This window comes from Pseudopipra pipra, chromosome 2, assembly GCF_036250125.1.
Source record: "Pseudopipra pipra isolate bDixPip1 chromosome 2, bDixPip1.hap1, whole genome shotgun sequence".
Classification (NCBI taxonomy): domain Eukaryota; kingdom Metazoa; phylum Chordata; class Aves; order Passeriformes; family Pipridae; genus Pseudopipra; species Pseudopipra pipra.
Window position 1 is genome coordinate 108,441,819 of NC_087550.1, and position 14,408 is coordinate 108,456,226.

General features: G+C 40.5%; 1 protein-coding gene across 21 annotated transcripts in view; it reads right to left on the reverse strand.

Annotated features, from left to right (window-relative positions):
• DMD (dystrophin) overlaps positions 1 to 14,408 on the reverse strand; it is a 1,059,271-nt gene that overhangs the window by 36,655 nt on the left and 1,008,208 nt on the right. For 20 of the 21 annotated variants that reach the window (XM_064646827.1, XM_064646828.1, XM_064646830.1 and 17 more), the window contains 3 exons: positions 7,491 to 7,657; positions 5,300 to 5,411; positions 238 to 374 (listed from right to left, as the gene is read on the reverse strand). In XM_064646827.1, coding sequence (XP_064502897.1) covers positions 238 to 374; positions 5,300 to 5,411; positions 7,491 to 7,657 — 416 coding nt within the window. Of the gene's footprint in view, positions 1 to 233; positions 375 to 5,299; positions 5,412 to 7,490; positions 7,658 to 14,408 lie in introns of those variants that run through there. The other variant, XM_064646833.1, reaches the window with a different exon arrangement.

The window sequence follows — 14,408 nt, forward strand, 5'->3', positions numbered from 1 at the left end:
ATGAGTATTTTTCTTTTACTAACTGAAGCTGAAGTTGTTGCATAAGGACAGGTGAAAGCAGATAAAGGCAATGGCAACTGGAAGCCCAGCTTGTGTTTTCCTGCCAGCCAAGGTAAACAGAAATGAAAGACATAAAGAGGCTTTATGCATTTAGGAAGTGAAAGGAGTTGGCACCAGCTGGGGAGCTCAAATAGTGTACCAAATGAACTGCTATTTAGATACTTCAGAGCTACTCACGTTTCCATGTTGTCTCCCTCCAAGACAGTTTGCACAGGCAGGTAGCCCATTCGTGGGTGCTTTGCAAAATATCTTTTTGTTCGAAATTTGTTTTTTAGTACCTTGGCAAAGTCACGGACGTCTTCTCCTGAAGTTGTCTGAAAGCCACAAATCACAATGAAATCATCTTTCATGAGGTTATCACTGTTTTTCAGTTGCCTCTTCCTTTGCTGGGTCACTTGGAAGAGCTGTGGTCACACAAAGCAGAGCCGCCAATGGCTCAAGCCCCAGAACTGCAAATTTCGTCTATCACCGTCACCTTACACAGCCACACTGCTAGCAGGAAGGAAGGAGGAAAAGGGAAGAAGCTCCAAAACTCCCTGACTGGCTCATGCCTCACCTTCGGTGATCTCAAGATAATCATTAGACAAGAATTTGTCATTTCCTCATCTGGCTCCAGGGACTCTGTCTGCTTTTCGTTCAGCACTAAAAGGGCTGTAGGGGAGGACACACGGCCAGTTCGTGTGTCCAGTCTGGTGCTTCACTGGCTGGATCCCGACTCTTAACACATCTCATGGACTTGTCAGTCCACGAAAGTCTCCTGGTACATTTTCTTTCTAGTCTCCCTTCTCAGCCTGCTCTGCCATTAGTATTTTGATCAAAGAGAAACAAAAAGCAGGTGAGAGCTGCTGAAAGCTCTTAGATCAGTTGTTTCTTCCTGCACCTGTTCCATCTGAAGCTATAAGGCATTTAAGATCAATACTCCAAGGAGACCACATTTTGCATGAAGTATTCTACTCCCTTGCCTGCAGCAGCTTTCCTTGCTGCTGTAGAGACCAGAAGAGGAGTGCAAAGCGGAATTAGTTTCCTAAAGACCAGAACGAGTCAGAAAGAGTTCAAAGGATGTCTGCTGGGAAGATGTAAGATTTATTGAGAGCCTGATGAAGAGTCGGGCAATTTTCTGATGAATTTTAATGTAAGATTTCAATTACCTTAGTCAGGCTGCACTCCCTTCTCTCCACCTTGCAGAAACTAGACCCTGAAATACTGCTCTTTTACAGTAAATTAAGTTCTTCTTGACCCACATAACAACATTGTTTCTCTAGTGTATCTACTTTAAAGGAAAGAAATGAGGGAAAAGTTAATCTTTCTGACATTTTTAATGAGTTCTATGCCTTCTACTTAGAGTGGAAGGAGGTTCTGAGACCTATCAGTCAAGCCAACCCTGACAGAGCTGCTCAAACACAGACATAGAGATTTTTAAGAACTGCCCAGGTAGAAAAATTAAGGATGCCCTGAAAAATAATCTGAAGAAAGACTGAAAAGCATTAACAGAAAAGACAAATATTATCCCTGTACTTATGACACCTATGAGCTTCATGTAAAGCTGGAAAGTCTGTCTGGCAGAAAAATTCAGTGTAAGCAATAACTGGTAGAGAAGTGACACAACAGAATCTACAAGCCAATACATCTGTATTTTCAAGAAACTGAGATAATATTTGATAATATTAAGTGTCACTTCCTTAATACATCAGAATTAAAGACATTTGGGGAAGGGAGGGATTAAGTGTGGCCAGACCACTTAGAGGACTCTGGAAAGGGGATTCACTGAGGTGATGTTCTGCCCCCCCTCCCGCCCCAGCAGGAGGGAATTCCCTCTGCCGAATTCCATCTGCAATGTCATCAGTAGACCACATAGAGCACATCAGCTGGAAACAGAGAAAAACTTTTAATATTTAGTCTTGGTATAAATGGATTAAGCACAGCTTTCTGTCCAGTTTGTTCACCTGTGGCATTTATAACCATTTATTCCTGCCTTGCCTATTTTCAGTGTTGTGAACACTTTTTATTGCATTTGACTGTAATTTCAATTAAGTGTTTTCAGGTATGGTTAACAATAAAATATTCCTTGCTCCAACCTTCCTAGGACTGTTATTCCCCCCTCACTCCCCCAAACCTTATGCATGACAAGCACACAGTAAAACACTGTGTTTACACAGAAACATCCTGACCTATCTGGTATCACAAGAATCCCAAGAAGAAAATACGTCTTCTAGTGACAACTACAAGCATCAGGCACCAATCATACTATCCAACTGTCATTTAAAAAATGTTTGAGGAGCACAAGAAAGGCAAAGAAAATGTGATGATTATTATGTGTACAGGATGATAAACTGAGGCTATTTGCAGCCAAACTTTCTGACTTACTGCACGGATGTTTTAATACATATGATTTTCAGAGTAAAATCACCCAAACAAAATTTCTCAGCAGAACTGGTTTATGAAGAAGAAACAGTGGGGTTTCAACATCCCAGCTGTCTTAAATCAAAGCAACATATAGGCAGTTGGGTTGAGCATGTTCCAAAACTATTCTGAAACCAAGACTATTTCATAAGAAATAGTTCTTTTTATTCACATAGGAATAACTTTACTACCAGCTGACTTTTCCCAGTTTGGTTTAAGAAGTGCCTTGACAAACCCAACCCCAGATCTCAGCCCTGACTTTAAACATTAGCTGTAGACAGGTACATCAGTTTGACATGCTTCCTTCTAACAAGGTGTTTTTTATGCTTATGTGTCACTGTTCATTAAACCCAAACAGAAAAATAATCCTACATTTACATCTCAGTCTATAAGTTGTCTTCTATGCTTTATTTGAAACCTCTTTAAAAGTCACATCTCTGAACAATAAATTGAGCTGTGTTGCTTTCAGGAATAATTGTTGCAATTTTTCTGTCTAAATGAAAATTTAGGCAACTGCCTTGCCCTTATTCTGCCTCAACCTTTTGTGGGAGAGGAAAAGTTATCACCTTCCTCATATATTTCGCATGAGTTCTCAAATCAAAGCAGAATTAAAGACTGCAGAGCTTGAAAATTTTGAAAGTAAGAGGGAGGGAGAATAAAAATATCAAAACACTTGATTGTGCTCATCTAACTATTGCAAAGATAGTATCAAAAAAGGCATCACATATCTTATGTCTGCCAAAATGCATTTTAAGGTGAGAGATTAGTCCGAAGGAAGATGAAAAAATGTTCCGGCATGTACATGCAAACCCTTTTTCATTTATTTAGGAAACAATTACATTCTAGACAGGATAGCTTCAGTAGATGTTTTGTTCAATCTCCCAGTATTTGGGTTAATACTTTTAATAGCAGCAACATAAAAAAGAATGGGGCTTGCTGTGTGTCACATTCACTTCCCTCCCCCACTCTCAAGTTAATCCTTCTTTAACTCAACTGGCTACTGGTGCAGCCAGGCACAGCACATTAGCACGGGCTGCTGGAGTTCAGGATTCACAAAAAAATGTACTGGCTGTGAATGGTTCTTTATTCTGATCCAGCAAACTGGATGCCATGGCAGGTTTTCTGTTCACCACCGTTTTCTCCTATTAGTAATCTGCACTTTTAGGGAGAACATAAACCTGCCAGACACTGTGTTGCAATGAGTTGCTGCAGGCTGGGGGTGTGTCTCATAATTCTCTTTTTCATTTCTCTTTCCTCAAAACACATCAACAGGTTAAGAAAACAGTTGGAAGATCCTGTTTTCTGCACTCTGTGCACCATTCATTAATCTTCCATATTTCTTATTAGCAAAAATAAGAGTGGCAAAGTGCAGAGCAAACTCGCAGTCAGTTCAGCAAGGAGGTGGAAGGAACACTCCAAGGTGGTCAGTTGCTCGCTCACTCTGCCTGCAACTCAGATCATGAGATTCTGCTCTAGGAATTCCTGCAATGGAGAAGTCTGTTCAGACCTGCCCGGGCAGCGCCAGCAATTCCCTCTGACTTGTGCAGCAGTTCAGGCAAATCACCCTTTTCAGTAACCTCAATCCCTGGGGCTCGACACTGAAAACCACAGCCAAGGAATACTGACAAAGCACCAGCAATTGTGTTTTAGTGCCTTTGCAGAGATTCAGGTGAAATACTGCCAACTGAAATGCTACAGTAGAAGTTGAAAGATAATGTAAATAACTATCCATAAATGAAAACTAACGAAAATACTGGCTTCCTTTATATTTTAGGGGAATAATTTTTTTTTCTCTTTTCTGTCTCTAAGAAAAGCTGAGAGTCTTTACTTCATTTTGGCCATTCCTTTTTGCCTGGATGAAGATGTAAAGACCATTCATATAATTTTATAAGGCTAGCCCATGTATAATTTTGATGCTTTACTTTCACCATTTATACTTGACCAGTAGATGAAAGTACACGACTAGGAATTGTCCCATCTCACCAGGAAATGCCAACCAGAGAGTGCACTGCTTCAAGACCACCATAAACAATGGCAAGGGTAGCTGAAAGCTCAGTTGTACTACATGGTGGAACAATAACTGGAGAGCGCTTCTAATTTATGCCCCTCCACACCAGTCAGGAGTGGCCAAAAAGAAAAAGGAGCACACTGAGAGGGGAATACAGAATTTCCTTTGCCAGCTGTCTGGTATGAAAGAAATGTTTACGCAAAAATGATCCTTTTGAGAGCTGTGCAAGAAGGCTGAAGACCCTCACCACACCATCACTGCAGCAAACCTGCACTGCGCTGCATTAAACTTCTGCCCCCAGAAATTAAACCCAGCTTGCTACCTTGAGAACTTCCCTGCTATTTTATACCATCAAGAGATCATACAATACAAAGGTACTACTAAATAGTAAAGAACTTGAAAATGCAACCACAGTGTTCTGTGGGAAAGCAAGTGAAGCAGCAACTTGCTGAGGAGAGGAAGGAAAATCACACATTGATATGGAGAAAACATTGAAACCTAAGATATGAATGAGTATTTGCACAAATCACGGGCTTCCGGCCAGATCCATAAGGTGAACTATAGCACTAAACATGGAACAAGTCACTAGCACACAAGAATACACTACAGCACAGAATTGTACAAATAGTGAACTTCAATTTACTTCAAACCATTGGCATATCCTTTACTAAGCATCAGAAATTGCTGGCATGTACAGTATATAAGAAGTGATTTAAATATGGGAGAAGCAAGAAAAGCCACCCAAATGCTTCATTACCTTGTGCATAGGAAATGAAGTTTTTCCTTTCTAGGTAAGAAGGGATAGTAAGGGTCAGTAAAACAGCTACTTACTGGTGTGCAGTATTCCACCATTGGATAGTGCATTTTGTGACCTTTTGCAACACGGCCAGAGAAGAAGCAACTTTGGCAGATGTCATAGTTAAAGTGCTTTAAACTTCTGTACCTGAAAGAGGATAAAAGAAATTTCACAACTTCAGAGCTTTGTATGTGACTGCTTCATATCAGCCTGTCAAGTTTTCTGTGTTAGTGAGTTCTCTTCCCCGAGATGTCACACGGCGTGCAAAGCCCAGGAATGCTCCTCCACCCCTGAGGGACAGGTACTGCTGCCTCAGATGTTTGTCAAAGGTCTGAATCTTCAAAAAAATTTCTAACGTTGGGCAACAGTGAAGATTTCTAAAAAATCACTCTCCTTTAACATACGAGCGACACCACACTTTTTATAACACTAACTTCAGATCTTTTGCTCTTCATCATGATTCCTAGCACAGAATGTCCTCACGGAGGAAAATTCCAGAAAGTAATGCTCTCTCAAGTAAGTCACTCCGGTAACTCCCTTGTGTCCTTCCTAGCACCTCTATAAAAACAATTTTCCTGCAGAGCATTCCATCCGTGCAAAACTCCAAATGCACTTTTGGGCCATTACTTAATCTCATCAGCTCTATGAGGCAGCTAACTGTTGTATCTGCTGTGCTGAAGTGCTTGAAAGAGCCGGAGGCATAAGGATTGTCTTGTTCCAAATACACGAAGCAGTTCAGCCACAACGACCTCAAAAGAACATTGTTTTACATGTACTGAGCGCACAGTATTAGCTTTCTAAAAGCCTCCTGATACAGTATCTTTTTGTCAAGTGTGTACACAGTTTCAATGACTTGCAAAGACAGAGAAAAAATCTGTGACAGACAGATTCTACTACCATGATAATAGATTTGTTATATAAATTTAAGAGACAGATGAGATCAGTCAAGTAAAATGAGACGCAAACACAGAGATCCAGTGTCCGCCTCCTGAGTTTCTGATGCCTACAACAGACTATCCATTCACTTGCCATCCTTTGATTTTTCCAAGTGCCGCATTTTTCAATTCCACCTACTTGTCTTTGGCTGGTTTATACAAAACCGTGTAAGTAATACAGTGGTTCATACAGTGTATCCGGGAGCAGAAAAATTAGACTTTGTGGATGTGTTGAATTACTCACATCCAATGCATAGCTCTTCCTCAGTAATATTTATCATTTCCCAGTTAAGATATTCAAGAGGAATAAAAGAAGAGGGAGAAGAATTTAGATGATTAGGGGAACAGCCTCAATGCAGAAAAGCTCAGACTCAAAACAAAGCAATACCTTCATTAGTTCCCCTGTTTCCCACTGCCTGTGAAACTGCATAGCAGAAAGCACTGCCCCACTACATGCATAAAAGCAACATTCATACTCTCCCAGGTCAGAGGAAAATGATGGCTTTTCTGTGTAGCACGGCTTGCTGCTGTTATCTGTCTGGGTTTTAGAAACAAAATTACTGAAAGCTCTTTGTAAACAACATGATAACACAGAAGGAGAAACGCAAATGTTAAAAGAAGACTGTGCATAAAAAGGACAGAAAGCGTACAAAGCAGCTATTGCAAAGCAAAGTGATAAAACAAGTCCAGGCATAATTGAAAGTGAGTATTTACTTAGTCCTTAAGTGGATTCTCAACAGGCATACCAACACACAGCCATTTAACAACACGGTGACTTATTCATTGCCATAGTAACCACGGTGTCAATCCAGATGTTTAAACGGACCAGCAACATTTCCCCCACTCCAGGTTAATGTTCCACCACCAACATTCTTTCTCTGAGAAACGCACAGGTAGCTTTACATGTCTGAGAATTTTCAAGGGACTTCCCTGCTTTATGCCATGACAGAAAGCAATTCATTAGGATCCAATTCAGAAAACGCAACTGCATGCATAGGACACGCTGAATGCAATGCAAATTGTATTAGTTGTGCAATCCAACAATCATTTTGGTTGAGGCATGGAAAGACTGGGACACAGAGGAAGGGCCATATCTTAACTGAGAAATGATTTTTGTCCTCCTCAACTCTCACACCTAGAGTCTAGGTGTCACTCTGCCTCATGTCCACATCACAATTATTTTTTCCGGGAACAATATGGATAAAATCAAGCGCATGGTTTCCCTGGAATCAAGCAGAGCTCTTGATCCACCAAGCAGGAGAATACATGGCTAAAGCGAGCGAGTTTATACCTGAATCCAATAATGGGGCACTCCTTACAGATGTTACACTTTGCCTGGTGTTTGGCAGTCTCGGCAGCAGCCACCCTGTGCAGGACGGGCAGCCACACCATGGACTGAGGCTCCAGCCTCATCCAGTCCAGGAAGAGGGCTGCTTCGATCTCTGGTTTGTTGTTGGCCTGTAATACAAGAGGAAAAAAGACAGAGGCTGAGCACAAACAATCTATTACCAGCTAATTAACAGTTCAAGCTATTCACTTCCTGTCGACTCCGTATCTTCTCCCTGAATATACTCCAGTTTTTCCCAGTCCAGCCAGTCATTAAAAAAAACGAAAACTCCAAAAAATCTGCAGGATCCTGCCTTCAAGCTAGGAACTGAAAACTATTATTAATGTTTCAAATCCCTCTTTCTCTTATTCCCTATTTCAATAGACAGCACTACCATGTACTTTGTCACAGAGAAAATCATCCACTTACAGGATCACCTTTGATGCCTCATCTCACGTTCCCCGTCTCTCTTATCTGAGCCTGCATAGCACTGCTTCTAACCTATTTTAAAAACTGTTTTATCCAAGCCCTAAAAATTGCATGTCTTTTGATCAAAATTCCTTTCTCCTTAACATCCTTCATTATGACACTGACCTTTCTACAAAACGCATGTGTAAAGGAAATCATTCAAACCCCTTCTCAAGCCTGTTGTTGAACATGTAAACCCTCCGCCTCCTTAAATGCCCCAAAATCCCTCTTCCCACCATGTCATCTCTAAATTTCCCATCACTGACTGCAAACACAATACAGTTCTGTCTCACAGAATATGAGCCTCACATTCCATTACATCCCATGTTCACCTCTTTACCAACAGCAGAAGAGTCTATGAACACTTCTCAGCAGATCCATTCCTTTGCAGCTTTCCCACCCCATCCTAACCAGTGTGACATTTCAGGTAACTCTTCTATGATAACTTTAAGGAAGCTCAGTCACAGAGACAAATCCCACTGCAACAGGTACCATGCATACACCGAAAAATGATATATCATCCCTACCCAGCAGCATCTTTTTCTACAGTATAGAAAATGAAAACAGCAAAGAGACAATAAACACAAAGTGACAGGAGACAACAGCAACCTCTCTACACGGGTAGAGGTCTGGTATAGACACTGCAGAGAACAGCACAGAATAAAGGCAAGGAGCATCAGAAGGGATTTTAAGGAAAACAGTGAAATGACGGGAGTCAATGTTTACAGGAAACATCTCTCTGTCGTGCAGGGTGGTGTGAAGCCTGCACAAAACTAGTTGTCTGAGAACCTGGGAGTTGGTTTCAGTGCTGAAAGCGAGGTGATGCATCAGGTGGAAACCACGAGGGATTCTGGTGGGGAGGGTTGGAGGGGGGAGGACGTGTCCGCACAGGGAACAGCCCAAGTGATGAAGCAGGATACCATCCCGCTCTGTTTCTCTAAACCATCACTACATGCTAATTCCAATTCCTCAAGACATTTCCTTCCATGCTACCCAGAGAAACAGCATATTTATGGTCTGAATATATCTAAATCCTCTGTTTCCCTTTTTCTCTGGGCCTTCAAATACAGCTCTCAGTGGGACGGTCTTTTATATTTCAGACTTCACAAGGCAGACAGTCTTCCTTTGTGGTTCCAAACCTATTTGAAGCATTTAAATAAATAATAAGCATTAATGTATCATGTACATGGATCAAGATGAATAGAGGATTGAGTGCTGGGGGTTTTTATGCTTGCTCTTAGTTATTTTTCCAGTTTCTCATGAAATCTGAGTTTAGTATGATCTAGCTCAAACCTTATTCCACTAAAAATGCTAGCAACAAATTTGGAGAAAAAAATATCACAACTGATCTAAAGGAGAGAGAGCTATAGGGAAAACCAATTAGTTGTGTTTGTTTTCCTTTTTTTTTTTAATCTAACAATGTTTATAACCTTGACAAACAAATTAACTGATCAATACTTGAAGACTGAGAAAAATTCAAAGTCTCTTACACAGAACCCCTAGATGCAAAAAAGATGTGGAATACAAACCCTATAATATCCCTTGAATAATGCATTGCATTAAAATTGACTTAAAATGCTGCTGCAATACTTCAGTTTATTACAAACCAAGATTCTTGGTCAGGGCTTTCTTCTTGAGATGCTAGTTTGGGAAACCATTTAAAGACTTCTGTGACTACATTTAAGATCCTCATATATGGATTTCTAGTACAGTCAGAAACATTCTTTTTTGGATATTTGGGGTAAAACCCTCAAACCACAGCATATCTACAGTTATTCAGATAAAGTCTTTCATAATTTGATAGTCACTACAGATCTATATTAAATGGAATACACATTGAAGTACTTCTGAAGACTTCTGCATTAAACCCTACTGTTTCTTCATGTAGCTACAGGATTCAGGAACACCCCCCAGCAAAGTAAAAAGGAGAAAATCAAAAGCACAGTAAAGTCCAGCCAACATTGGCAACAAAATTTTTTCAGAATACCAGATACTGCCTTCTGCCATAGGACACCAGTGAATTCAGAGGAATTGAATTAATTGTAGAATTCTCCCAAGAGAAAGGGATATTTATAAAATATGATCATCTATATGTCTATTTTTCAGCTAGAGGCCCAGGCATTAAAGGGTCTGGCAAGAGAATTTCTGTGGCTCACTCAGGGAGCCAGCATCAGCCAGGAACTACACTGGCAAACCATTACTCTGTCTAGCAGACTACACTTTCTATACAGAGGTCCTCTAAGCCTCAAAAAAAAATTTAAAGAGGATCTCTTTAATATACCATTTCTAATAGAAAAACATGAAGTGTACAGAAATGCTGCAGTGTAAGCTGCAGTCAGAATAAGAATGAGCCGCTCAAAGCCCTGCTCTCCACTTGTAGCTGCTTTAAATTTGCAGGGAAAACGCTGCGGCAATGAAAGACTTTCTGTAACACCCAAAGATCTATTTTAATTTTGCAGTCACTGTCAATTGCCAGCAGTCCCAATAGCTGCCTACCCAGAGGTCTGCACGCTGGCTGTACAAGACCTGTGCTCAGAGAGATTAGGTGCATTAAAATGTATCAGAACTGGTTCCGAATTATATTACATGAAGATTTAAAGCCACGTGGAGCAAAGCTGGTCAGAGTCAGACAGTACAGGACACACAGTTCTCGACTGTTCCCTGAGCTGCTATTACGATTTTTTTAATAATCTCTAAATCCGGTAAGGCAGCAGCTGAAGATTTTACATACAGGAAAAAGGCTGAATTCATACAGTTCATATCTGAACCAACAAGATCAAGCTGTAAAGAATATTAATGATTCTTCTCTTGAACACATTTCTGTGCAACTCCCAATTTTTATGGTAATAACAGAGTGAATCATAAAGTAAAATTCATAAAGGCCTTTCTATCTTACAAATAACAATTTGTTATGGAGGACATTCAAATTCATTATGTTCCAGACATCTGTTTTTCAGTATTTACTTTGCAGAAACAATGGGGGAATAGGAAGTTGGGTGGTGCTAGCATCTTTATGCAATACTTGGGAGTTGAGTTTTTTTTCCTTCTTCTTCCAGCTAGTAGTTCAAAAAATATTCTATGCTATATTAACTGTCCATAATATGAAATACGCTCCAAAGTACAGTTGGGATTTTACACGAACAATGTGATATGTTTTTGGACTAAGTCAATCAACAGAGCAGAAATTTCTGATAACATTTCTGATGAGCTAGATTCTGTTTATGTGCAGTGTAGGAAATCGACTGGAAATAGATCAACGTTGTTAATTTAATTGTATTTTTCATCCAGGATGGAAAGCTTTACATTAGCAAATGGCATTTTGGACAAAGCAACCTGAGGAATAGGATTCATATGACTTGTTAAAGTTTAAAAGTGCAGAGCAAGCCAGTAACAGCAGCCCTGTCTCCCCAGAGTCAGATTTAACCCTGTTCAACCTTGTCTTCCACTCCTATATTACACTTGATTGCATTGACTACTCCAGTCAATGTTTTTAGTGTTGTGGCCAAGAGTAATAAAATAAAATAACATGAACTCAGAAGTGAATTAGTGTAGTTTTATATCATCCACACTTGAACAACACCATCCTGCTGATCCCCATCCCCTAAACCATTTTAAAATAGCTCTTTAAAGCAGTTCACTTCTAGGACTCTTAAAGTCTGCCTCCAAAGTCAGGCACAGGTTCACAAAATCCTGCTGAAATAAAACCAGAATTGCTGGTTTATGACATTTACAGCACAGCAGCTTGAGGAAGGATTTACTAGTTCCCTTTGGCCAGCTCTCTCTTGTCAGAGCCAAAAGCAGATGAAATATCCTATGAATAGAAAGAAGGGCTGTCTGAATCTCTTAAAAGAGATGAAGTTCATCAACAGTAACACTGCATTTGTAAGTTATTTTCATACAGACCTGTATGTAACTATATATAGTTATTTGTACACAGTATTGGTATTTCTAAACTGTTCAAAAAATAAAACCAATAAACAACCTCAGCCAACTCCTCACAAAACAACTGCCCAACCTTTTTGAATCAAACCATTTATGGCCAAATTCACTATTAGGGTCCTGACCCAGGATTTGCAACAGATAAATGCCACCTAAAAGGACTAACAGCCTTATTTTAGCTTTTATTTGTCTGCATAAATACACTGGATTTGGACACAGTTAAGTGGTTTTAGAAAGCAGGCTGATCTTGCCTTACCATTGATCAAGTACAAATCTAGGAATGCAGACTATACAACACAGAATATTAAAATACTTTGCTTTGTCAAAGTGAAATGAAACAAGGTTTAAAATACATATATGAATGAACTGCACATATTTTACTACTCCTTAGCTTCATCTGTACTAGTTTTAAACATCAAGTACTCTAATTCAAGTTCATCCTTGAAAGAAAGAACACTTAAAGTACCTTATAACCGAGAACCAACTATCCAATATTTTATTGAGAAATGGCAAGGGACATTTTCATCTGAGCTGCACTCTGCTATCACATCACATTTCTTAAAAGTCCCAATGTCACAGTAACTCATCCAAGGCAGTCATGTGAATTCCTAGGTCCTGTTTACACTATATGAGGAAAGCATATTAATAGTTTTCCACTGTGATTAAAATACTGTGCATGCGTCCTTCAGTCCATATCACTTCCCTATCCTGTTTACTTAAAAAACATACCCATCACAGAACTAAAGGGAAAGTCCTTTCACACTGCAGTAATACTGAATTCACTCAATTTTTCATAGATCTACAAATTGCTTTGATGCATTCTGAGCTTAAGCAGACCTACGCAGTCTTCAAGTGGTCACTGGATTAAGCTCTTTGCTCTCAGTTAAAAATATTTTTTCTTTGAAATCTCAAAGCAAAAATTACAACCCTCTGCCCCAAATGTGAAAGATGAGCCCCATGATATCCTCCTCCTCCCAGCAATTATTACCAGCACCTTTCTGTAAATGAAGAAAACTGTGGAAAGCACAAGTCAGTGCTGAGGGAGTGAGAAGCAGCAGGACAGCAGCAGCAGCCCCAGGAAAAGGGGTCCCAATTCTCAGGAGAAGCAGTGGGCAGGCTACTGCCAACAGCAAGGCTGGGCTCCTCCCTCCCCAAGCCTCATTCCCAAGGACTTACACTTTGAAAAGCAGGAGAGATTTCCCCTGTTATCGCTGGGAACAGTAAACACCCCCTTTTTTTCTGCTGTTGTGAAGACAGACAAGGCCGTTGCCAGGGCACCTAACCTAAGGGAGCTGGGAGAGCCATTTCTGAGGCATACAGTTGTTGCAGACTCTGACATAACCGCAATTTATTGTTGGCTTATCATCACCAGAAAGAATCAAAAAAAAAAAGGAAAGAAAAAAAACACCCCTAAAGAAAAAACATTCCTCACCATGGGTGTACAAAGAAAGACTGAATTTAGTTTCCACACAGTAATGTAAACTATGAACCCCCACAATATTTTTTAAAAATTAATTATCTCACTTTGGTAAAAGGAGACCACCAGGAGCCCCCTAAGATACTCCTTGGCTGTCCAGCTTCTCCAGCCTCTCCATTTCCTGGGCTGATCCCTCTCCCCCCACCAGCACCTCTCTGCTGCCCCCCAGCCTGTGAATCCTGCTGCCTACCATCCTACACTGAAAGGATGTTTCTGTGTTTTCCTTCTCTCTTTCTCCTGGAAAGTTCTTATTTCTTCCCCCATCTCCATTCCCAGTGGCTCCTTTCTTTCATGCATCATTCTACCCACTCTCTGCTTCCTTTAGGACTATTATTCCTACTACTGTTATTACCATCATTCCCTAAGGGTGGCCCTTATTTTTCCACTTCTTAATTCCTTCTCCCTCCCCTCCATTAGGCTCTCCCTATGCTTGGATTTCTGCTCCTCTCCCTAGGACTCCATCCCACCTATTTTTGTATTTCCCCTCCCCTGTTGAGCCTCCCTCCCCCTCTCTGGCCCTCCTAGAAGACCTTCTGTTCTGCTGCAGCCCAGGTCAGAAACCACCCTCCCACTCTTGAGAGTTAAAAGGAGGCTTCATCCAGAGGAAAAAGAGAGGATGAAGTTCCTTTTACTGCAGGTAAGAAGAAAATCTATTTTTCAGCACAGGTAAGAGAAGGAAGCCTCAGGTTTTCCAACGTTCTGATCTATGAACAGGTCAAGGGTTGTGCCCAGTTGTGCTTGGGCTTCTTCTAGAAATGCCAGCAGATGGATGCAGTACAGGGTTCAGCCTGCTGGCATGTCTTCATCTGTGATGACAGTGTTGCTAACTCATTTTATTCAAACAAACAAGAAAGACCTTATTCCAAGGTCTTCTTCCTACTTTATAAAAACTGGCTTTGGATCTTCCATCACTATGAGTTTAATTGTTTTATTCCTAGGATAAACACACAGAACAGCAGATCCCTTTCACAAAAAGTCATAGTTTTGCCAGATCCTGA